The sequence below is a fragment of the Lepisosteus platostomus genome, chromosome 21 (assembly GCF_059453375.1).
Source record: "Lepisosteus platostomus isolate fLepPlt1 chromosome 21, fLepPlt1.hap1, whole genome shotgun sequence".
Classification (NCBI taxonomy): Eukaryota; Metazoa; Chordata; class Actinopteri; order Semionotiformes; family Lepisosteidae; genus Lepisosteus; species Lepisosteus platostomus.
In genome coordinates this window covers 11,222,884-11,248,281 of record NC_142631.1, presented here as the reverse complement: position 1 = coordinate 11,248,281, position 25,398 = coordinate 11,222,884, and the positions used below count along the sequence as shown (strand labels likewise).

At 38.5% G+C, this 25,398-nt stretch overlaps 1 protein-coding gene across 3 annotated transcripts; it reads left to right on the top strand.

Moving 5' to 3' along the window:
• Positions 1-1,110: 1,110 nt before the first annotated feature.
• On the top strand, positions 1,111-23,147 carry lhx3 (LIM homeobox 3). 3 transcript variants are annotated; one of them, XM_088614911.1, is made up of 6 exons: positions 1,111-1,746; positions 10,839-11,010; positions 11,805-12,007; positions 17,042-17,193; positions 19,451-19,622; positions 20,297-23,147. In XM_088614911.1, the coding sequence occupies exons 1-6, from the start codon at positions 1,677-1,679 to the stop codon at positions 20,713-20,715; spliced, it is 1,188 nt and encodes a 395-aa protein (XP_088471037.1). In that variant the 5' UTR covers positions 1,111-1,676; the 3' UTR covers positions 20,716-23,147. The 3 variants fall into 3 exon arrangements, with proteins under 3 accessions (XP_088471037.1, XP_088471040.1, XP_088471039.1); XM_088614914.1 differs by lacking the exon at positions 1,111-1,746 and adding an exon at positions 6,274-6,502; XM_088614913.1 differs by lacking the exon at positions 1,111-1,746 and adding an exon at positions 8,922-9,131.
• The last annotated feature ends 2,251 nt before the right edge of the window (positions 23,148-25,398 follow it).

Sequence of the window (25,398 nt, the reverse complement as noted above, 5' to 3'; positions counted from 1 at the left end):
TATTGTACAGTATGTACCGTGTATCTGCCGCATCTGCAGTGTCTTTTTAACGAAGAATGCCCAATATCCATCCCCACTGCAGTCAGATGAAGATGTTATTCTAAAGGAAGATTTATAATAATTGTGTAATGACCATTTAAAACTGCAGGTTGACGTAACCCTGATTTTTAGGAGGATTATACGTATGAATACGTTGTCTTACTCAATGCTATAGCGCTCTGAATTCTCACACCCCAGTAATTAACCCACCAGCCAGAGCCCTCCAGTGACCAAAGAGCACCCTGCCGCGGGCAATCGTTATTCGAGCGGTAATTTTGGCTATAACAACCAATAGATCAATTCCATGTTTCCCGCTTTATTTTTTACGTAGCTGATGAGTTGAAAACTAACGCCAAATGTATAAACGCAGTCATTTTCATCCATTATCCCGACGCGTAAAGTTCGACAACCCAGAAACAGACCTTCAAGAGCCGGTCGCAAGGCGTGACGTAAAACGCCTCAATACACTCAAGTATTTACACATTTCAGAACATTTAAATATTTACATTCCACTTCACGTAACTCTTTTTGTCCGCATGCAATGTATTTAAAACTGGTATGAGCCCTTGTGTTCATCAGTCTTGAACAAGTTTACCATTTAATTCTGCTATGGTGATCAAACAAATCGAGTCCAAACATTGAGAAAGCGAGGTAATAGTCAATTACTGTATAATAGCACGATGTTTACTAGTTTAAGCATTAATATATATACATTAATGCGTCATCAAAATCCATGGCGGTTTTGTTTTGAATCCATGTAATCTTTTAACTGATAAGAGGACAGAACATTTCGGTCCTGAAAGATTCTGATATTAGGTAAAAAACTAAACGTCTTTCTTTAAAATCTTTGTAGCAGTTACTTCCACAAATAAGCTTCATTTTTACTCTCCCCCCTCCATCCACCCAACCCCCCCCCCCCAACTCGGTGGCAAATTTTACTTTTGTTATAGGGAACAAAAGGAGAACGGGGGTGTTAAACGATTTTTTTTTTCCTTTTTCTCATGACTACAATGTCTGGACGCGGGCTGCCTAGTATCCTATTGTGTACGGTGAAAGACAGACACGTGTATATTATATGTATTGGGGCACGGCAGGGAACAAAACAGCATAAACACGCCTCCGGCATCGCGTCTAGCTACTCCCCTTCAGCACCACGGACAGGGCAAAATGTCAACAGCGCCGCATCCCCGCTCGCCGCTTTTGTTATGTTAAAGACCGGTACTCCTAGCAACTCTAGGTCAGCTGACGGTATTAATTGTCGCTGTAGGAATCCCCGTCTTCACCCACGGAACAAAACAGCTAGTTACACTGTAGCTTTCTAAAAGTTGACATCTCACCAGGAAGCGGCGACTTTGACGTCTGTTGTGTACACTGATTTTAATTCGCCGATTCGAAAAATCTGAGGCAAACCCTGCCTTTCCTTTTCGTTATCGCCCGCGAAGCCGCTTTGAAAATTAGCGCTACAGTTTGTTTTGTTTGGTTGTGTTTTTTTTTTTACAGTTAGTGTATAAAAGGCGCGTTAGTCTTTTTTCTCCTACAAGACGTGCCTTTTGTTTCAAAATACCTTTTACGGTTGATCACAGAACACCTTCCGTATGCATTAATTTCCATTTAAAACCTTGCCACTTCGACTAAACATGTTGCTTGAACACTCGGGATCAAGCTGTCAGAATCACAGTAATTTATCCAGATACAATTCCAGCCAAGGTAAGAAATATTATTTTATTTCTTAGGTTTGACATTGCTTTTGAATTGTGCTTGAGTCCTGTTAACCGTTGCTTCCTTTACTTTGAGTGTCTAATTGCTGATTTCACGCTCTTTAACTACCTTATGTTCGTCTGCTGGGCATAATTCGCTGTGGAACAGTACCTGTTACACTCCCTACATCGAATAGTCTTTATAGGGATTAATTTCAAAGCCATATAAACACAACTTATTTTAAACGGTAGTATCTGAAGTGCATTACGACAACTAACAGTCTTTATAGGGATTAATTTTAGTGCCGTATAAACACAGCCTTCTTGAAACTATCTGGTCAACTTGTTTTAAATGGTAGTCTCTGAAGTGCACCACGGTGAAAATAATGTGTTTCATGTGATTTATATATGAAGCCATTTTACTAGTCTAATGGGAAAAAAAAAATGTTGTAATAATGTCTAGACACTTCAATTATTTCTTTAGATTTCACAATGGCAAAAAGGTCTCATTGCTTAAGGTTATAATTTCTTTAAATACTGGTACGGTAGATGTCGAATTATTTTAAAAGCGATGAAAGCAAAAGACCAAGCGGTTTACGACTTGCTAACGAGACGCATTGGTCCGACAGAGGGGCAGCTACGTTTTCTTTTCTTTCTTGCCCAGTTTGTAGCGGACGTTATGAATATGTAATGAGCTGCATTGTTAGTAAATGATATGAACAGATGTTAAGCGCGTGCTGTCATTTCACACCATTATTCATCGCTATTGTGAGACCACCGGTACACTCCGGGCCCCCGGAGTAAGACTGCACTCCGGCGGGACCACAGCGCAACAGCCTGCCTGCCCTGAGATGTGCACCACACACTTCATTGCAAAACTTCCAGATCTCGTCTTCTCACGACAGGTGCTGCACCTGAGATATTTGAACATAAAGGACGTCCCCGTGGATCGGTCACAAACAGTCACCGAGAATGCAGGGGTGAAAAGCATGTTATATGTTGTATGTACATTAGCAGGCATGTTAAAAAAATAAAACATTCCTGCTAATGTACATACAGTAGGTACTTGCAATCCGAAATGAATTGGGAGGAATTGTAAAAGCAATTTAAAGGTTCTCTGGTAAAGCGCTGTCTTTTAGTGGTAGGAAACAAATACACTTCAATAAGTAACGGTGTTCCTGAACGCAAAGCACCATGAAAAGTGTTAAACAGTAATAGTATACAATTTCCATTCTTTTTTCGAGCAACAAATTTAATATTGACTTAAATACAACTTAGATACATTCAAACTATTAACCCAAATCGATTTTAGTACTCATTGCTGGGTCCTGGTAATCATTTCAGTGCATTGAAATATTCATTTTTGCATCAAACCATTAAAATGTCTTTTAAACTCAGTTTCCAAACTGGAGGACGTCCTGCGGTGGACTATGATTCGCTTACCGCTTTGTTAAATCGAAGATGATTGTAGTTTTCCAACAGGCAGTTAATTCAAGAACATTAGTCATTCATTATTTAACATCATCAACCCTGGAGCACTAACTTGCAGCTTGGTATATATTGGTTTATTTACCCACGGTTCACAGTGGTCTTAATGAACTCAAGGTGAATTATGACAGCAACAACAACCGATTGATAATATAGGTGAGAATTATTTGAAAATATTAATTTCTTAAAATCATGATAACATGATATACTGTATTTATACAGGAAACGTAGTATACAGACCTCCGTGTTTCAATTCGATTTTCTAGTTCAAAGTAACGTAAAATAGTAATTTACAATATTCAGTATCCAGATATAGATATTGCTTGAGCTAATAGGATAAAAATGGAAAATGAACAGTTTCCGCCTGATGAGTCAATTTGTGAAAAGCCCGTTAAGACCCAGCAGTTTCTCTGTGGATGTCCCTCACTTTTTTTTCAAGGCCATAGGCGCCGCTCATTTTATTGCGCTTCTGTCGCCCGGCCACTCAAAAGTGCCCGATCAATAACGCATAAAAAAATATTATTAAAGCTTAAAAGTAAGGAAGAACATTGAAACATTACGCACCTTTCACCAAAATGTGTTTCGCCTGCTCTGAAAACGCAGGCAAATGGGGCATTGATTCTGAATTCATCAGAGAACCCGGCAGCGGTACCACTACGCCTGATTTCCCAAGGCGCCCTTTTGCACTAAGGATCAGTGTCAATAAAATTTATCTGGGTGTTGCCTCGCTTAACATTTTATTGAGCGGCCCATCTTTCCCAAAGCAAACAGTTGTCTTTGAGAAGTCATTGCATACTGTAGACCTAGCGACGCGCCTTCATTCTGACCCTCACGACTTCTCTTACTAAAACCTACAGTATTTACCGATCCTACAAATGCGACCTGTTCTGGCTGCTGCTCTTGTGACGCCTGTCGTGAGCGCCTTTTATTTCTTGATCTTTGTTTCTAGACACAATTGCTATTGTGTATTGCCTCGCAATGTTTGTAACATGAAGACTTTGATACGGAATACGCCTTTTTATTAAGAATGAAGTTTCTTACCTCACGAACAATTTAAATAATGTATGCCTATATCACTCGGCAAAATCACTCGGCAAGAATCCCTCGACTAGAATCTGCAAGCGTGTAGAATGTTTCTGATGATTACTGCTTTCGCCTTTCTTAAGTTATTCAAATATATATATATATTGATCTATACTGTATTTTCGTTGCGATCTGGAAAGAAAACAAGTATTTAAATATAGGACTTTTCTGAAGACTAGTTAATCCTACATATCTGGTCTCTTGCTCTTTGGAAAAGTGATTAAAACAGAGCTGTATCTTTCAATGTAAAAAAAAAAATGTACCTCAGCAAACATAAGGACATGTGGAAGAGCGCTACAGTTATCCCCAGACCCAATAACACCTCAAGCATATACGGACTTGACAAAAATTCGGTTTTCTAAAATGCATGGCGAAGAACAATGTTCATCCCATTATTTTTTGGATGAAATAGATCGGTAGTAATCAAATAATAACGATATTGCCTCGTGTATATTTCTAAAATGAATTTAAAAATGGAATGAGAATTTAAAAGCGACGCTTTAATAATGTATACTGTACATCATTCCCTTTTTGTCAAATGACTTTTTTTGATCAATTAACAGATATTAAAGACATTTTAACGGAATAACGGCGGCTTATCAGCAGGTACATTTTGAAAATTATATTTCTCCTCCATATTAAATGTACACACAGCGTTCGTTTTAAAGCATTTCGATTTTTGAACGTCCTGAGATGTTTGTGTGTACTCGGGTGTAGCACTACATACTTTTTTTTGCATTCCAAGACAGCTCCGCATTATTTGTGATATGGGTCTTCGGCTTCTCGTGTTTACTGAAATACTAAAGGATTTAGATGTTTTAAAATTACTTACTTGTCACATTTAGCTTAATTATCCTCAAAGAGTTATATAAATCCTGGACCCAGTTCAACGGAAAAAGTAATTTGGTACAGATAATAGAAGACGGAAAAAGTAATTTTGGTACAGAAGAAAGGTGTTTATTTACAGAGCGGCACTCTGAGCTACTCTGAAAAGCACCGAATTTATACTACCTTGTGGGTAACTACAATTAAAATGAATTACTTGTCAATATAAGTAGATATTTTATTGTTACCATAACGTACAGTAGTCTGACACAAATCTCATTTACCTGTAGGAGTAGTGCTTGGGGCACAAACTAAAACTTTAGAAGTGTTTTGGAGGAACTATTGCGATTTTAAAAACGCGAACATTAGAAACTGAAATTAAATTAAGGGAAATTTACTTTTTAAGTCAACGAATCAAAAGTGTAATAATATTTTCGATTCATATTCTAAACCCTACAATAGTTATCAAGATCTTTCTGCTACTACTAACCCTAAGATCCTGCTGGCTTTTTTTTCCCCCGGAGAACCGTATATTTTAAAATATTTTAATAGTTTTATTTAACGTTATACAGCTCCTAACCGTCCACGGGTGCATGCCTTTCAATCTGGTTTTTATTTGCGTTATGTGTTTTTGATCCGTGATAACGAGTCTATTATAAAATCAGAGAAATATATTCAATGACTGTATTTTTGCCTAATCTTTATGCAGCCTAAATAAAGGGTTTTTTTTTTGTTAGTGAAACACCCTACTTGTAAGTGAGCGTTAAAGAATAACGAAGTCTCAAGTTGTTTAAAAGACTTTAACACAGGAGTCAACATTAGAACACGCGAATTTTTTTTTAAATACCTAGGTTTCTGTGTATCTTCTTACTGGGAAAAATCGCTTGGTGACCCGTTATTAAACTATTCGCTTAACCATAACAGTATTCCCGGCATCATACTAGTTGCATTTTTGCCAAATGTGCTCCCGAGAGTCGTCTGGGAGCGCTCAAGGTGATAACAGTACACCTGCACCGCCTCGCCCTCACTGCCCGGTCTCTAGGGCAACCAGGCGGCGCTCTCCGCTCCTGCGCACTCGGGTTTCTGTACTCGAAGCACCAAAACGCTCCACAGCTCGGAGCCCTTCGCGTTTCCAGAACGTCTGGCGCGCCGTTGTGAATCACACATTAATGTGAAGCTAGAAGACACCACAGAAGTTTTTTTTTTAATTCTTCTTCTCAACTGGCCCTGATTTTTTTTTTTGTTTCTGCCCTGGAAGTGGATATAATGCGAAATGGATGTGCTTAACGACTTGAACGCTCCAAAAGAAGCCCCCGGTAATACGGATATGCTGTTTGCCTTGTTAGCACAGAACGAAGAACTACGTAAAGGTATATAATAAGACAGTGATTTGTTTGAAAATAGTCCGAGGCTCTTCGCAGGATGAAATGTCAGAAAACCTCTTTTCTTACAAAAGATGCCAAGCCCGAAAAGTGAACGTGTTCGAATCTTGTTTCTTTGGTGATGGGAATATATGCATACATACCAAACTATAACAGATTTGGAGGCGCTTCCGTAGAATTAAAAAAAAAACTCTAACTCTTCTAGATTATATTCTCTCACGGATGGTTACGAAACCCAGTGTTTTGGATGCCTTCACTTTGTTGTTATTTAAGTAAAATGCTTCATATACAGTACATATTTAGTGTTTCTTGAAGTAAATTTGTAAAGGATGCGTGTCTGCAATTGTTATCATCTGAGTAGTTATTGATCAGTTTACATTACAAATTGCAATGGGACTTTTTATTAACAGTGGATGCTGCAGTCTAAGTACACTAACGTCGTTATCTACAGTACCATCACCCGAGTGAGCTCCGTTTTACTCGATGGGTACCTACACTGCGTGTCTGATGATTCTTCTACAGATTTCCTTGCCTCTAATACTCTTCGCTCTCTTATCTCTGCTATACACTGGATTACGGATAAGATTGAAAGGCGCAGGATTAGGGACAAGGATGGTAGATCTGCGAATTGACATATGTCTCATCTTTTTATTCTTGTACTTCTGCTGCTTGCTTAAAAATGATTTTCAGTCTTTTCAGCTGATAACCCACAACTACCCACTGACATTGCATGAACAAGGGTGTGTTTCTTCAGTCAATTTAATAGGATATATACCCGTTGAGTTCAAGCACGACCATGTGAACATAAGTGGATTGATCAAGGGACATGACGTCTGATTTTCAAAGGTTTATTACTGTTTGTGTTTGACCGTTTAAGTAAATAAACACAAACACATTCCAAGTAAATAAACACACCCAAAAAAATTAAAACCGCTTAAGCACACAATTGTACACGCGCATGTTGGAAACACATAGTAAGAGCTCATGTCTGCTTCATTCAACATACGTAACATTGAGTGATGTTTAAAACTTTCTTTCGTGAGTTTCGAACATTATATTCTAGTTTTACAAGGTGCTCTGAATAAATTATAAGAGCTCACGGCACCTGTTCATGACGTGGCTTTAGTAGCTATTTGTAGCTGGGTCGATAGGGCTGCCACAGAAAACTTCGCATTCATTTTTTATTGAAGGCCCACAAAACGAACAAAAGGAGAACCATTCCTTCATTAGACGAAGAGCTGCGGCCCGAGTTCATTAATCAATTATTTACAGGTAATACCTGTAGGCTGCTCCTGCATGGCGCCCTGCGGCTAGTCTTAAGAGATCCACAGGCCAAGTCGTTGTTTGAAACAACCAAACGCCATTCTAACATTATAAATTGTCGAAGAAGTGCTACAGTAACATCCATTAGGTTTGACACAAAGTATATGTAACGTGAGTTATAACGTGAAGAGTACGTCTACAAGAGATTTGGGTTATTTGACGTTTGCATTAATTTTAATAATCTAGAACCTTAAAAACCTGTCATGCTCTATACATTTGGGCTATTGCATAACAAAAACAGTAAGAGTCGCGATAGTGTTGGTATTAACAGTAGCAGTGATCGAGCAAAGCAGAAATATCTTATTGTGTCTATTGCACAAAGTGACATTATATTTAATTCATTGCTCTATTTTAATATTTTTATAGTCTGTGTCCTGTGGAGAAACTGTTTCCAATAATAAAAAAAAACAAATGAATTTTGTTTTATAGAAGAGCTCATGATGTTACAGCTGTTTTTAAGCTTAAAACACATGCAGAAACCTGCACTGAAAAGTCTGAAGTGAACTGAAAAGCTTGGGCGAATGTTTTCAACATGATTCAACAACATGCAACACAATATGCGTGTCTTTGCAGCAACAATATATGTAACATATATATAATACATGTTTTCAGATAAAAACGTCTGAAATACGCAGGTCTCTTCCGTTTTTAGGATGCACATCCTACTTTTTTTCAAAATTATATATATACTTGAATTTAAATGTAAAATGGGTATTATTCCATGTAGAGCCTCTTTAAAAATAAAAATAGATGCTACAGATTAGGAAGCGGATGGATGGTTATTATTATTTCCTGGAACAGCATAATTCACCCAGGGGTGTTCAGCAGAATAAAGTCGCTTATTACCTGGGTTTTTAAGTTTCACGAAATAAGATTGTTTAAACAACAGATCAAGCACCTTGTACTTCCTTGTTCTATCCTACACGCCTATTCTATGGAGATGAAATGTAAAATATAAGCAAGCGGCAGGCTTTGGCCGATAATGATTGGCCGAGGAACTGCTGACTTAAGTCATTATAGGCTCTTCAGTCGTGTGGGGATTTGTCTGGTTCGGTTCCAGAAGGCACTAAAAGCACGACCGTGCTTGATCCTCAAGTTCTTGGGCAGCCTGGAAGCGTGCATGTGGAGGAAGAAGATCGCGCCATTTTACAATTGGCCTCGAAGGGGTGGTCTTCCGGCACAGGAATTAATGGAGACTCGGGCCATCTTATAATCAGGAGAGGAGAGCGGCTCTAGAGTCACGATTGCTTGGATTTCAGGATTTCAGATCACCTGCCGCTGGTCACTATGCAGAGTAAGAGCCATGTTCTTAAGAGTCTGCTCAAGAGAGTCGGACTAATTGGGGCAGAAGTGGGAGGGGAGAAGGGGGGGGTGGGTGTTCCGTGTGACATTGATTTTTTGGGGGGAGTAGATGTTGACATTAAATTAAGAGATTATACCACAGCGTGTTGTGATTGATACATCGCGATTCGCAAATATTCCTGGTGATTTATTTGTGTCGGAATTGTAGAACGGCGGAAAGGGGTGGTGGTTTTGTCTGGTTGTAGGGTGTCGGAGAAAGCGCTGTGTGTCCGGTCTTGACACATGTTCTGAAACTCTTGTAGACCAGTATGGGTTGCCTTCCTTGGAATCTCGCAGTAGTGGGCAAGTCTTTGTTTTTGAAGTAATTCGCAGAACCAGTATTTGAAAACGAAATGAACTCGATCTCTATTGATCTAAACTGATGTATCTGTATTATCTGTACTAATCCGGCTCTGGACATCTAAGTTTCAGTTTTGTGGGTGTTTCGTATTTACTTCTACAACTACTTCTGCAACAATAGCAGCAACAACAACAAAAGCAACTGCCACTACTTATACTACCACCAATAAAAACAAAAACAAGAATTGTATTATAAACAAACACACGTATTACTTAAAATGTATTACATGGCTTTGCAGTGATTTAAAGTTTTGTATTTACATTATAAATTCGAGTCAATAATTGTTCCCGATGTTATATAAACAACAGTAATAGTATACTAATATATACAGTACTGTAAGACGTTCAACCATGTATCACCTGTACTAAAACGAATACTTCCCACACAAGCACCACAGGTTTCCAGTTACAGGTGAACGCATGAAAAAGCATTTTGGCCAAAAATTAACAGTCACATATTTTCAATGTATGGAAAACCTTTAGATACACACCAAGAATTCCTATTTTTTCAATGTGGATGTGGATGTGATGAATATGGTGTATTGTGTTTAAACAGTTTGTTCACTTATTGCAAACCTTACTATTCTTGTTTTAATATATACGATATAATATTGTAAATACTAATAATAAGAAAGACTGTATTTCAGGTAGTACTACTGTACTACCGACTAGCAGTAGTTGTCATAGATACCCCGCAATTCTGTATTTTAAAATGACAGTACATGCGGCATATATCAGTTCTGCAAGTGCACGTATTTGTATTTCATTGTTAACAATTATCATCTAACAGATACCGATAAAAAAAAATCTGTATTGTTTTAGTTGTGAAAATCCGAAATGCAGTAAAAATATTTTGTTTTTCTTTCACTAACGTCCTGAAGGTATATGAGTTATGGTGTTTTTATGCAATCAACCTTAGTTTTTTTTTACAATATGTACTGTATTTAGTAACTGGAGATGTTATGATTTTTTTATGTTTTTATGAGATTTTAATTCTAGGTGAGATAGTTTAGAATTTTTAACGAGGCAGAAAGGATAACATGAATACGTAAAACGGCACTTTAATTTCTCGTTACCCAGAGCTCGTTTACTTTATAGTGATTTGCAGCAAACTGCAGCCTAATCCGGCAGGCACAGGGCGCAGACGGGACTATTCCAGTCCAGTACAGGGCAAACGCAAACAGGACACTTCAGATACCAATTAACCTTTAAAATGGAAACTTAAACGAAGCCGTTTGTGCTCATCAACGAGTAAAACGAGATGGCTAAACTGAATGTGCGTTGCTTTGTTTTCTTACAGAGATCCCAGTGTGTGCGGGCTGCAATCAGCACATTGTGGACCGCTTCATTCTAAAAGTACTGGACAGACATTGGCACAGCAAGTGCTTGAAATGCAGCGATTGCCAAACGCAGCTGGCGGATAAGTGTTTTAGCAGAGGCGAGAGCGTCTACTGCAAAGAAGACTTCTTCAAGTGAGTGTTTTTCGATCTACAACAGCAGCTTCTCCGACTGCTTCTCGCGCGCCTGATACATTCATTCTGTCGACTGAGCACTGTTTAAGTGTCCCTTCAACAGATCAGTATATAAAAAGCGCAAAAAATGTACCGTAAATTCACGATTTAGAAAAAGGCTATCACTTTTTGTTCACATTTTAGAAGAAATGTGTATTCTGGTCGAGATGATTTAATTAGAAAGTAGTGCATACATTTAATAAACTCGTATTTTAAAGTTACTTAACGAGTATTTTGTTCGGCAAGATAGCACTCTGCTGGATGTCTCTACAGATGTTGGTTTATTATATTTTAAAAGAGGGAGAAAGTTTCTGGGATACCCTCATGGCGTCATAATATCTCCTCACCTCTGCACTTATGATTTGTAAATAATGTAAATTACTAATGTAGTTGGAATGTTTTTTTCTGAAATGCAGATTATTATTATTATTATTATTATTATTATTATTATTATTATTATTATTATTATTATTATTATTATTATTATTTCCCCTCACGCTGATAGGTTAATTGGCATCTAGGAAGATTGGCCCTGTGATGGACTGGTGTCCCGTCCAGGGTGTACCCTGCCTTGTGTTCGTTGCTTGCCGGGATAGGCTCCGGCTCCCCCGCGACCCTGAATTGGAAGAAGCAGTTTGAAGATGGATATAATAATATTTAGATAACTGACTTCGTTTTTCCAGGATTCACCTCTAATAACAGCAACGTGGTATATGACCTGGGTATATCCTTATTTTTATTGTTATTTCTAAAAGGAGATTTGGGACTAAATGTGCCGCCTGCCAACAAGGTATTCCGCCGACTCAGGTCGTACGAAGGGCGCAGGACTTTGTCTATCATCTCCACTGCTTCGCCTGTATAGTGTGCAAGAGACAGCTCGCCACCGGTGACGAATACTACCTAATGGAGGATAGTCGGCTAGTGTGCAAGGCCGACTATGAAACCGCTAAACAGAGAGGTGAGAGGCCGGCGCTCTTTCAATACCATCAACATACAGTCACACCGCTGTATTACTCACAATCAATATCGGTGCAGAGCTGCCTGAGGACATCGAAATGCAAAAAGGAATGATCTGCTATTTTGTTCTTTAGCTGCTTTCAGTTTGAAACCGTTAGGATATCTATACGTCAATAAAAAATCATTAAGTACCTTGCAATCCGCAGCTTCAGCTAAAACAGCGTTTGTTTAAAAAATCTGCAAATTACTAATCCTTTTAAAGGTCCAATTGAGAAAAGTAAGAGCGTAATTGAAACAAAAATCCGGCAGTGAAAAAAAACGAAATATTTGCTGAGAAGTTACAAATTAGAGGCCGTGGTGCATATTATTCTGTCTTATTATTTGTAGAGTCCACTAGAGGTACTCAGCAGTGTGAGGCGAAACTGAAATTGACTTTGTATTTTATCATATTCAAAAGATAATGTTTAAGCGACGTGGGGAAGAGATAGAAATTGGAATATCGCAGAGTGTCTACAAATGAAACGCGTAACATTAACGCATCACAAACTTCAGCACGAAATACAAATACGATGTTTCCTTTCCAAAACCCTGTATTCGCTCTTTTAAAGCAATCGGTTACATACTGTGAGTGGTTCACCGAAAGGCCACAAGTGCTTCTTCATGAACAGGGCAACACCAGCGCGTTGTGCTTTTCATGAGCCTTGCTTTCGTTTAATCGAAACCTGTGATTAATACATGTGATAATACATGTTCATTAATGTATGTGATTGACCCCAAGGAGGAAATGGTCTTCTTATTCACATAATTTTTCACATTGACTAACATTTAGGTCAACAGCTCTGAGTGAGCAGTGACCGTATGTGGATAAGTAGTTTTATTTATATTATTATGTAATATTAGAAAGAGCTTGTTTGCAATCTAAAATATTATCACTCCAAAGTAAATGCAACATCGTATTAATTCACAGCAGACCATGTAACACATTTACATCAGACCTAAATCGTCCTTTGGATATATTTGCGCTGCTTCCTTAAAATGAAAGAAAACAAAGCCCGTATATAATGTATTATAGTGTGATACAGTATATTGCACCGCTCGACAAAGCAATTTGTACTCATATATCCTCAATGCATATTTCTGGTGAGTGTTGAAGAGTGTAGTCAATAATGGTGTGATATGATAGATCAGTTTCATGGATATTTCGGATATTTCAGTGACCCTGGCTGTGTCTGATAAGTGTTGTACTTCCCTTCTGTCACATGTCTGTGGTTGCCAATAGACATGGAGAAGGGGAATATTTTTCCTACTGCAATCACCGGTACACATTGAAGATTCTGTGCCTTCTAATGGCTTTTGTGACACATGGAACCTGGGCATTTTACAGTTTGTAATTATTAGTTTGGGTGTGAAGGTAATTTGCACATTTAATGGATGATAAGATGTAATTTTCGACGCGTATAATAGTTGCCTATTCATTACTCTTTGGTGCACTTAACTGCATTTACGCCGTGCACTGCTCCAAACAGCGTTCGGAAAATAGCTTACGGTTACAGCTTATTGCTGGAGTGCAGCTATCTTACAGTAGGCGTTTAATGTATGGTGTACAATTTTTAAAAGCAGTGCTTTCATTTAAAACCCATCGGCACACTGATGCTTTGATCATTGTCAATGTGCCGCTAAATACATTTGGAAATTAACTACGGGCGATGAATCTCAGGGTAAGTCATGTCTTGAGCTCCGCGCACACAGTGTGACGTTTGTCTGCCCATAAACAGCCGTTGGATATACAGTATCCCCTGTTTAAATGGTACTTCACTATTTTTACTAGGTTTTGAAATTTGTACTACCTCCCTGGTTGTGTATGGCTACTGTATAGTTTTATGAGTTAAAGCCAAAAAAGACAAGCCACTGTCTTTGTTTATATGCCAAAACCGAGCTCGTAAAAATAGAGCAGGAAAGATGATAAAATTTGTCAACAACGTTATTTGGACATTTTTCCCATTTCTTACTATCAGGTATTGGTCCTGTCCTAAGTCATTAGCATTGTTAAACTGTCATATCCCAACGATACACTGCATTTCATTGTTGTTTCTCTACACAGTGTTTCTAAAATAATTATTAGATTTGACGGAATCATCTCAGAGACATGAACCACTTCTGTCGAATAATTAGTAAGAGGTCCTCTCTTCAGGAGCAAAACAACTGTTTTGCGTAACAGATGTTTCACGGGTATTTTCGTTCCTCATAATATCATATTACCATCATCACGTAAAGGGATTTAACCAAAGGGATGTTTTCCGGTAAAAAATAAGGAAATTAAAAAATTATGTTCCTCTTATCACAAATAAAAGGGCATTTCCTGTTTGGGGGGGATGTTGTTTTATTTTAGATTTTATACAACGTTTAAACAGTTAGATTATATTAATAATAGCACGGTTGGCACTTTTATTATTATTAGTACTGCTGCTGCTGCCTTTGCTGTTGTTGTTGTTTATATAATACTCTACGTATTTTCAAGAGAAGATGAGAAACCTTATCAATATTACAGTGGCGTTGCCAAAGCAACAACATTGTTTAATGTTAAAGATGCTCATGATTTCCAAGAGGAATCTGACTGAATTATATTCATTGCCTGGCTGCAGAGTTCCTACCCATAAAGCACTACTGTATCTTCATACATACTTCTTCCACAAAGGCACTTTCATTATATATACAGTACATTATACACACAATTGATGCTGTAGTTAAATTGGAATAATTCAAATCAAGCATTCTAGTTAATACTTCATATCTGTTTTTTTTTCCCCCTGAAACCAGAGAAAATCCCTCCCCTTCTATCTGTGCGCATTGGATCACTGTGTACATCTTGCAATTTATATAATTAATAGAAATGAAGGATTAGTCTCGGTGTTGAGATCGCCGATGCGTTCTCTATTTTTACTCAATAACCTTTCATTAAACAGCCGCTTTGAACGGTGAACTTCATCCCGGAGGTCAACAGGTCATGCATAAACATTTGACCCACCTGCACTTATAACGCAGCCCAGGAATCGACAGTGCGCCTTATATGTACTGCAAATCCAAGTGCAGTCGAGAAAGAGAAATGGGCATCCCCCGCCGAATACCTAATATCACTTCACTTGGCAGGGCTGAGAGTCAGCACAATGCACAGCTGATTAAACTGTGGGCCGGCTATATCGTGCGCTTCAGCAAGCTTCTTCAAAAGATATAGAATCGCCATTAGCTTATATAAAGCAGTTTTACATTTTCTTGCTGACTGTAAAGCTGATAATTGCTTCGCTGATGAACCGTCGGCGATATAAAATTGTTCCGACTGCCTGATTAGGTCTGTCCTTTTCACAGAGCTAGAAAGCAGGGCCGAGCCTCCAATTCTACTTCGCTTATAAAGTCAGTCTTTAGAATGACGTAAACAATTAGTCGTAGGGTAAAAACAAATTGCAATGACAAATCATCAGTATAAGAGAAGGACAAATGAATACTAACTCGGGTCCGTTTTTACCTATGTATTTATCTGTGCGTGCGTATGTATCCATTTAGAACTTTGTACAAGTAAATGTGTTCTACTGAAAACTACAGAACAACAGTCGTGTAGCACATTGGAGATGTCAACTGTAATTGAAATATGCGCACTAAGCCTTAGAGATATACCGTATCATTTGAGAAATAAAGTGTTTTTTTTTCCCCCAATGTATTGACTAACATGAGCATATTGTCCAAAAAAAATCTGAATTTTACGAAAAGACTGCTGGCAGCGATAACATTGTGTTGGTTTTCATTTCTTTTGTTTGTTTTTGCTTTAGTAAAGAATAGGAAGAACAGGATGAAATCTCGTTTTTCCCTCAGTGTCATAAACGTATATGAGGGAATTCGTTATTATAAAATAGTCAAATTAAATCAATTTACTTTATTAGTCCAAAAGTAACATTGGCCAGACATTGTCAGCGGATGAATTTGTGCGACACGCTGGGCACAGTCTACAAAAGTACATTTAGCGCCTGTGTGAATTTACAGCGCTCGTGTGCACTTGATTAACTCAATTTGATGAATTATCATAACAGTTTTCAGGAAAACACACAAGTTTGTTTTTTCTTATGAAGAGGGCGCCATTAGTTATGAGCAGTGTAGTAGCCACAGCAGGCGAGAGCTTTATTGCCGCATCTTTTTGCAGAAACCGATAAAGATGACTAGCAACATATTGCTGGCCCATTTCAACAACGTTTTTAAACAGGCGTCTTTGCTGCATCGAAATAATTATTTTCTTCCCCATTTCATATCCGTTTTTTAGAACGTCCAATTTATTGACGCTCTCAGCATGCTTGTTAAAACTCAAACATTTCGTTGATATACCAGAAATTATTCATAAGGTTTGAGTTTTCAACTACGTTATATTATTGTGTTCTAACCACATTACTTTTATTAGTTTTCTGCAATATAATATAATTATTCCCTGTCTGTATTTATAAATAGCAATTTATAATTAACATTTATAAATTAATATATATTAATTAATTTATATACAGTATATATATAAGTGGTTGGGGTCCAGACAATATTTTAAACGACTCAGACGTCTCAAATTGTATTGTTGGTTATACTGTACATGCAAAAAGTGGAATAGTCAATGTATTTTAGTAGAACAGAAATATGGGTGATTTTAAAAGAAAACGAATTCATACAAAATTCACAACAAAACAATGTGCTCTAAATTAGTCTCTTATGTCTGTGCACGTTGGGCGTGATCTTTCAGTTTGCATGTACAGTATATTTACATTTTGTCAGTTCTGGATTATAAGTGGACTGATTTTACAAATGACTTTTCTAACAGTACCGTTAGGTTTCGGCTTTTCTAGGTGTCTACTAGACACTTGTCTACTACTACAAGGAGACGGCAAGGAGAAACCGACTTTCAGCTGAAACTCAATTGTTCGGGAGAAATGGCTGGTCCTGAATGGAGCGGAGTTGTGCCCAGATCCGCGCCACACCGTTGACCTCAATCATTCCTCATTTCTTCCAGAGGCAGATTCGACTGCGAAGAGACCACGTACCACCATCACAGCCAAACAGCTTGAAACCCTGAAGAACGCCTACAACAATTCTCCTAAACCGGCCAGACATGTTAGGGAGCAGTTGTCTTCGGAGACCGGTCTGGATATGAGAGTCGTGCAGGTAGCGTACGCACGTTTCAAACCCAGGCTACAGTGAGACAGGAGCACATTACTGGGACCAGTGCGGAGTGTTTCACATGCAGGGCTGGTATAATGGGCTTAATTTACGGAGTGAAACGAAGACCACGTTTGAAAGTCAGGGGTCATAAGAACGAGGTTGGGAGAAGCTCATTAACGGATGTACTTGTGGGAGTTTTCGCGCTGTCTCCAGATACAGGGGCTGACTGCTGCTATATATATTTTTTATGGATATGCTGTTTTTGCAAGGACAATAGGACTTCCCGCTGTATTTTATTTTACAGCCACCAGAAAAGGCATGTCTGTCCCCTTCATTGCATACCGAACGTGCAATTGTAAACGATAAACGTGTGACATTAAAAAACAAATTTACTAAATTCACTCAGGTGGCGCTGCGGGTAGACACAGTACATGGCTTCACAGAACTGTTGTCTTTAAAAACGGGAATGGGTTTCAGGAGAGCGCGACGCAGTAAAAAGTGAAATTTAATATCGGCTGACAGGGCCTTATAATCGACATTGCGGGAAAAGGGTCATCTCTTGGAAAATAACATACCGTTTCCACAGGTTGAGGACAACTTGCAGGCTTTGCGTTCTGAAAGATAATTACTTCAAATAAATCTCCTTTTGCTTACTGCAAGGGGGAGTAGGGTGTGTATGCTTTTAATAATTCTCCTAACCTTATATATTATATAACCCCCTATAAAGTTTAGATTTAGTCTATTTGTAGCTTAAACTGAATATAGTGAATTTAAAATGCAATTAAAAGCGTTTTATAAGACCCTTGGACAGTTATAACATGTAACAATGAAAAGTAGGTCGCATCTTGAGAACGACATCTGCGTGTTTTAAATCGCATGACACTAAAATATCGCAGAAAAGATCCATTTGCTCAAGGTTGTTCGCTTGTCGTGGGAGAAAAGACCTTTGCCCTTAGACGTTTTTAGCATCACGACAAAACGTTTGCTTGTTCTTCTTTTGAAGCACATCGATGTCCATACCAATTATTTAATTAGACCAGTCAATATAATATAAAGTAATGCAACAAAAATAAATATTGTACGGCGGTCGCCATTTAGTTGCCTGTAATGAAATTTATTTCTTTGTTTTTTTCTAACAAATTCAAAAAAACACAAATTAAAATATAGAAACATATTGAGGAAACGTTGTATGACGTACTGTATGTAACATTTCAGTTAGATTTTGCGATCCATCTACAATAGCGATGTAACACATTTAAATGTTTGAACAACAGGTGTTAGTAGACACACCTGTAATAGAAAAAAGTAAATGGTTCTGTCAAATTACACGGCATGTCCTTAATGATATTGCCAAAAAACGCATTTGTTGTGTTGTATTTTAATCCCGATTTCGTTGGTTCAGCTAGATTCTGTCCTCTGAAGGCTATTTACTATGTCAGTAAGCCTGACATTCTGGTCTCGAATGTTGTTTTGTCTATATATTCGCTAGAAAAGACAGAGTTAGAATCCAGATTGAAAACACGGAATTTCTAGTCATTAAAAAAATAACATGATCAAATAATTGTTATGCATTTTCAATCCAGAAGTGATCATGCTTGGATCAGCTCCTAAAGGGGAAATCGGGCATTGTTAAATACTGTGGCATAAGAGGCTTTTTATGTTTATGTTTATACCACATATATTGTATGTTTTTAATGCAGAATTGCAGACCTTACATTTAGTAGCAGAGAAGAAAAAGTAGAATAGCTATATAAATTGTGTTGAGGCTAAAAAGGAAATGAACAAAACGAAATACATTTCATTGTATTTTGTGGGGCTTTTTAAACACTAGTGGTGGAAATGTCAGTGGTGGATCTTATTGTAGTTGGTGAGCAAAAGGAGAAGGTAGCAAAAGAAAAAAAAAACAGAATGTTTGCATCTCTTACCACACTATCTTTTAGAAGTCCATTTCTTTTACTATCCAGCCTTTCCGTGCAAGAAATGATCAAAACTCTGGGCAAAAGAGAAACTAAGCTAACCCACAACAAATTGTGCTGCTGCAATCAAATGAACATACTAAAGAAACAATTACATCAGGCAATAAGAATAAGAATAAGAATAAGAATAAGAATAAGAATAAGAATAAGAATAAGAATAAGAATAATTATTTTTCCAATTCACAGAGAGAAAGCAGTCTGTTTGAAGATGAAGCATCGTCTATTTATATAATAAAACATCTTTTGATATAGTAGTTTACATTGATTCCCTGTTCTCCATGAAGGTGTGGTTCCAGAACAGAAGAGCAAAAGAAAAGAGGTTGAAAAAGGACGCGGGCCGGCAGAGGTGGGGCCAGTACTTCCGCAACATGAAGAGATCCAGAGGAAGTGCCAAATCGGACAAGGACAGCATACAGGAGGAAGGGGTGGATAGCGATGCTGAGGTCTCCTTTACAGGTACAGCTGAGAAGAACACGTTTTTAGAACAATTTATTAAAGTATATTACTGGACACTGATGCAAATTCCAAGCAAAAAAATAAACAAAGTGAACTGCCAATATTTTAATAAGACACTAATCATCTCCATAATGGTATTTGCCTTTAAGGAAAGCAAAACCTGAATTTGATTCATGTTACATTCATCAATTTGGAGAATATATCATATTTCTTGTTCATGTCCTGTGACATTCCTTTTATCATAGATGTTGTTGTCTGCTCTTGTTCTTCCCATCGTCTTTCAGGTCTCAGAAATGGAACCAAAATTTAGATAACTGAATTTTTTCCCCTATATGCATGATAAGTCAATAAAGATCTTTTAAAGTGGTGGCTTAGAATATACCCATTTACATACAGTACCTTCCTACCTTTTTGCAGCAAAAAAAAAAATCTGAAGTCATTATAAAAATGTGAGAGAGTATCCTGTAGTTGTGGTAGTTGTGGTAGGCTTATCATTCTAACTGGGAATGATGAGTAACGACTGAAATTAAATTACAGTGCTTTCTACGCCAGAAAAGAGCAAGGGCAAAGCTCCACTAATATTTCAACCGTACAACTTGCACATAAAGGAAAATGTTGTCCCTGCTTTAGAAGAGAACATGTAGGTTGATTATGGATTCTCTCCCCTATTTCAGATGAGCCATCCATGTCAGAAGTCAGCCACTCCAATGGGATATACAGCGGGTTGAACGAGACCACCTCTTCGATTGGCAGGCAGACTGGGACCCATGGTCCGTTCCCTCTAGAGCATGGCGTGATCCAGGCCCAGGACCAATACCATGACATCCGTTCCAGCAGTCCCTATGGCGTGCCCCAGTCTCCAACCTCCCTTCAGGCCCTGCCTGGACACCAGCCTCTCATCTCCAGCCTGGTGTATCCAGACTCTGGCTTGGCCATAATGGCCCAGGGTGCACCAGGTATGACGCAGGCCATGCGTGTATTAGGTGGTAACGGACCCAGCTCAGACCTGTCGACTGGCAGCAGTGGAGGCTATCCGGACTTTCCTGCCAGTCCGGCGTCATGGCTGGACGAGGTGGACCATACCCAGTTTTGATGAAGCCTCAGAGGTCTTGGTTTAGTCTTTCAAGTTATTTTTGGACATTCTTCTGAAGATCTACAGGGTTAGAAGGGCAATTTGTCCCAACATACTAGAAGAAAAGCAGAGCGAAGGGTTTCAGGTCTGTTGTTGTTTTTTTCCTCTCTGAGACTCTGCGCAAGCTGAACTTTGAACAATTCCGAAACTTTAAAAAAACAGAAAGGACTGATCGGTCTAGGATGGGAGCTAGATTCTTTTAAATTTTTTATTATCCTACCGCGAGAGTTTATCCACGATATGAAAGATTGCCAAGAGGCTTTAACGTATATGTTTTGATATAATCTCAGTTTAAAATCTGGACGACTAACATGAAGCTGAAGGACACAGATGTTACTCTGAGGTCTGAAGTTTGTGCATTTCAGAGATGGACAGTGACTTTTAACCTGGTGTCTGCTTGCCTTCGGATGTTCATTAAACAGCAATGCTCCCCCACCCCCAACACACACCTCCATTATGTTTGCAAGCAAGTTTTACTGGAACTATGATATTGGTCCCTGCCGAAACGTGGGATATTAGTGAAATGACTTTGTGAGACTCCACGTGTGGCATCCATATCTGAACAAACATCGGGAAACGAACTAAAAAACAGTGAGAACCTTTCACGACAAATTTCAGATTTGTAGACCCTTTCCTCTCCCAGAAGTCCATCAGTGCCATATTTGCACTAAAGAGGCAAATTCATTTCATGTTACAGTATATTGCTGCCATGGCTTTTGAAGCACAGGGAAACCACGACAGAGTGATAAAACTCCATCAAAGTAAACAATGACATATATATTTGATTTGAAGGATTTTTTGCAGAGTTTCTTTTGTTGTACTCGGTATAGTTCATTATCTGTGCTTCATAACCCACTGCAGTGTTGTGACAAGAAAACTGAAAGCAATTTAGTGTTAAATATATAGGGCCCCTTATTTTTGGTATTTCCAGATAAATAATTTGCAGGGTAAAACAGTATAAATTTATTCATTATCAAATAAGTCCATTTGCTTTTCATGTATGTAACATCATAGTGATACTAACGCCACTGCCCTCTCTCAGTTTCTCTCTGGTCTTGCACAAGCAGTTTCTCACGTCTCCACCTGATCACTCGTGTATGGGTGTACAGTGACAGCCACACATGACCTAAATGGGGGTTGTATTCCGTGGTGGGTGAAGTGGTTTCCCCTTATATGTCGTGCACTTTGGGATCTTTTGGGATGAAAGACACCACACAAATGGCAGGAATTACTATGATTGTAATCATCATCACAGCCACTGAGCAGTTTCTTAAGCACAGTTGACAAACTAATCCCAGAGCCTGTTTAAGACACATTTCAGTCCTGCAATTTCAAAACTGAGACTCATGTGAGATCTTTATGGTTGCCTATTTATTTTTAACCAGATTTTAATTAAGGCATCTATACCAATAATCCTTCCAATAAAATGGCGATGTTCTGCAGTATTCTTTCACATGCACCATTTAAATTGCATGGAGTTATTAATAAGAAGAATCAAGGGCAAGGAAAACTTCTCATTGGAGTCAGTTACCCATCTGCTATCCTAAAGTAGGAATGGTTGGAGCAGCCTGGAGCCTGTCCAGCAGAACTATATCTTGAACTGGGTGGTAGTCCACTACAGAGCACACAAACACAAGCACACAGGTACAGTTCAGAAACACAGATTAACTCATCCAGCACGTCTAAGAACATAAGACCAGTTAAGAAGAGGGGAGGCCGTTTGACCCATTGAGCCCATGTGGAAGTTAGTAGATAATTGTTCTGAAGATCTCACCCAGCCACATCCCAAAGGAAGGCAGGTTATCGGCTTCAACAACATCGATGGGTAGCATGATCTACCATGAAACTATAAATCCAGAGAATAACTTTCAGTAATTTGAGATTTAGTAAAGCCTTCAGGTAGGCAACAAGACAATAAACACTTAAAAGAAAGAGCCATACAAATGGAAGCCCCATGGTTGTGATCCAATGCTAGCCTTTCTGTTTCTGCTTTTTCCATGTGGAACACTGCAGAGCTTCTTTGTCAGTGTCTCTGTTTTACAGTGTCTGGTTGTTGCCAAATGTCAAATACGACTTTATATTGTGGAGAGTATTTTATGACTAAGTCCTCTGTGAGCTGAATTTCCTATGTGAACACAGATGGTGGACTTTATCTCAGAACTAACTTGACAGACTAGTGGTAAATTTTGACTCCCCTGCTTATTAATGGTTGTTCTATGCATTTGTGTGTTTTCAAATGTATCTTGTATGTTTCATTATACTGAATCACCTGGGTGTGCTGGACCCAGCGTGGTGTAGTTGTTTGTTTCTGTGAAAATGTTTTATGTCTCTTATTTATTCTCTCTGATAATGAAGCAGTGCAGAACTTTAATAAATTTCTCCCCTAAATTGAACGTGCAGTGATTCTCAGTGGAACCAAAAGGTCCTATGCTTTTGCTGTTGAATTTAAACCTGCTTTCGTGCAGAAAACCCTCTACAGATACTAAGTGGATTTTCTCACTTAGTTTAAATTTGAAGTTGAATTGAAGGTTAAATGACTACAGTTATTTAATGTAGACATATTCCTGATTGTGTATCTAATTATTAAGAGGTTTTATAAGATGGTTGCTGCATCATGCGCTTCACCAGAATGCCCTGAGACTAGAATCAGGGAAAGAGAGTATCACAGAAGTGTGGTGCAAGATCAGAGATAGATTCATTTACACAAAGGGCGAAGTTTAGAACTACTCTGACATCTTGCTCTTGTTTCATATCACTGTCCTATGGGCATTTTGGTGGCTTATTCTCACTCACAGACCTGTTGCAGCTGCTGCATTTTCGAACTCATCGGTGAGTGCAAACGTTCGCCGTTTGACCTCTTGAAAAAAAATACATTAACAATGTATGTGTTTCTCCAGTTTCACCCTTCAGCTTTCTGTCTCTGTGCTTTTGTTTAAGATTTTTAACCAATTATTTTAATCATTTGTGAAAAGCAAGAATGCTTGAGCTGCAAATTAAATTTAATACATGTTAATGTTCAAAGGGTGAGAAAAGGTTGACTATATTTATGTATAACATAAATGTTAGAAATGCATGTCTACAGTGATACAATCTATATCTAGTACAATATGTCCTAGTGAAAAACAAATAATACCATATTACATATGGTTATGGCTCTGAATCAGAATCCTAAGAAATTGAATTATCATTTTGTAGAATGTGCAGAAAAGAAGACAGTTACAGTTGCAAATGTCCATGTCATAGCAATACTTAACCAACATTTCCTATATTTGCATATTAAACAGATAAAAAATAACTCCACATTCCTGATCTTTGACATTACTGTGATTTTTATTTGTTGCTGGTATCTGTTACACAAATACTGTACATTTGTGGTTAATAAAGTAGATGGATACCTGAAAGCATAAATATAAATATAAGTATAAATGGTCAGTTTATTAGGTATACCTGCCTTCCCATGTAATTGATTGCTCTATTATTGACAGCATCAAATGTGCACAAAATGTTACTTAAACCAAATTTTAATTGGTACTATTACCCAGGGTATACAGTAGCTGTTTTATATACAGTATAGCTTCTGCCAGTGATCTATCACCCAAAACATTCTATATTGGAAATTCATCTATAATCAGAGACTCCATCTACTCCCACTTTGCACTATAATCATGATCACATCAAGATTTTAGATCCTTCTCCTGGGCTAAGTGGAGTGGAGTATTCCAAATAACTGTCAATCTTGAAATCAACTTACCCCATTCATTACATTGTTCTGTAGAGATCTCTACTGGAAGAGATTGAAAAAGGTATAAGAATCGTGGTAGAACATTGTCAGATTCATTTGAATAACTTCCACTCTAGATCCCGATGAGAGATGTAGCAAACAGCCAGCCAGCCAGGTCCTCTTTTATTCTACAGGTTGCAGGGTTAAAGTGGGTACGGTAGCACACACTACCGATCGCATGTGTGTGATTCAGAGGGAGGATGGGCAAGACAAAAGATCGAAGTGACTTTGAACGTGGCATGGTAGTGGATGCCAGAGACACCAGCATGAGTTAATCAGGACCAGCAGCCCTGCTGGGGTTTTCACACACGACAGAGTCAGCGGTGTATCAGCAATGGGCCACCACTCAAATGGGCCCACTCAATGGGCTCACCACTCAGCTGTCAACCCAACCCAACTCCTGTTAATGAAAAACAAGAAGGTACAGTCGCAGTGGGCTAAGGGACGCAAACACTGGACGACGGAGGATTGGGAAAACATCGTCTGCGCTGAAGAATTCATTTTCTAGGACTAAGACTTGGCAAAAATGGCACGAATCCATGGATCCGTCCTGCTGGGTGTCAACAATGCAGGCTGGTGGCGGAGTTGTGATGGTGTCGGGGGGGTGTTGTCATGGCACACAGTGGGTCATGGCAATCAGTGTGGCCAATCTGTGAATGAATTTTTTCAGCAGGATCTGGCTCCATGCCACAGGGATAGGCAGGTCCTAGTATTTGGAAACATTTAGCTTGCCATGCTTTGCAAGCAGACATCAAGGTAGGCAGAATCATCATCATCATCATTCTAATTTTACTGCAGTGTACCAAGCTTTTGTTTTCCATGGATATTTATACTCATAGAATCCTACTGTAAGTATCACTACT

Excerpts from the sequence above, each read along its gene's own strand:
- lhx3 (XM_088614914.1), top strand. The coding sequence starts at position 6,406 with ATGGATGTGCTTAACGACTTGAACGCTCCAAAAGAAGCCCCCGGTAAT. Across the intron at positions 11,011-11,804 it reads TGCAAAGAAGACTTCTTCAA|GAGATTTGGGACTAAATGTG; the intron begins GTGAGTGTTTTT and ends TATTTCTAAAAG. Across the intron at positions 17,194-19,450 it reads TGGATATGAGAGTCGTGCAG|GTGTGGTTCCAGAACAGAAG; the intron begins GTAGCGTACGCA and ends TTCTCCATGAAG.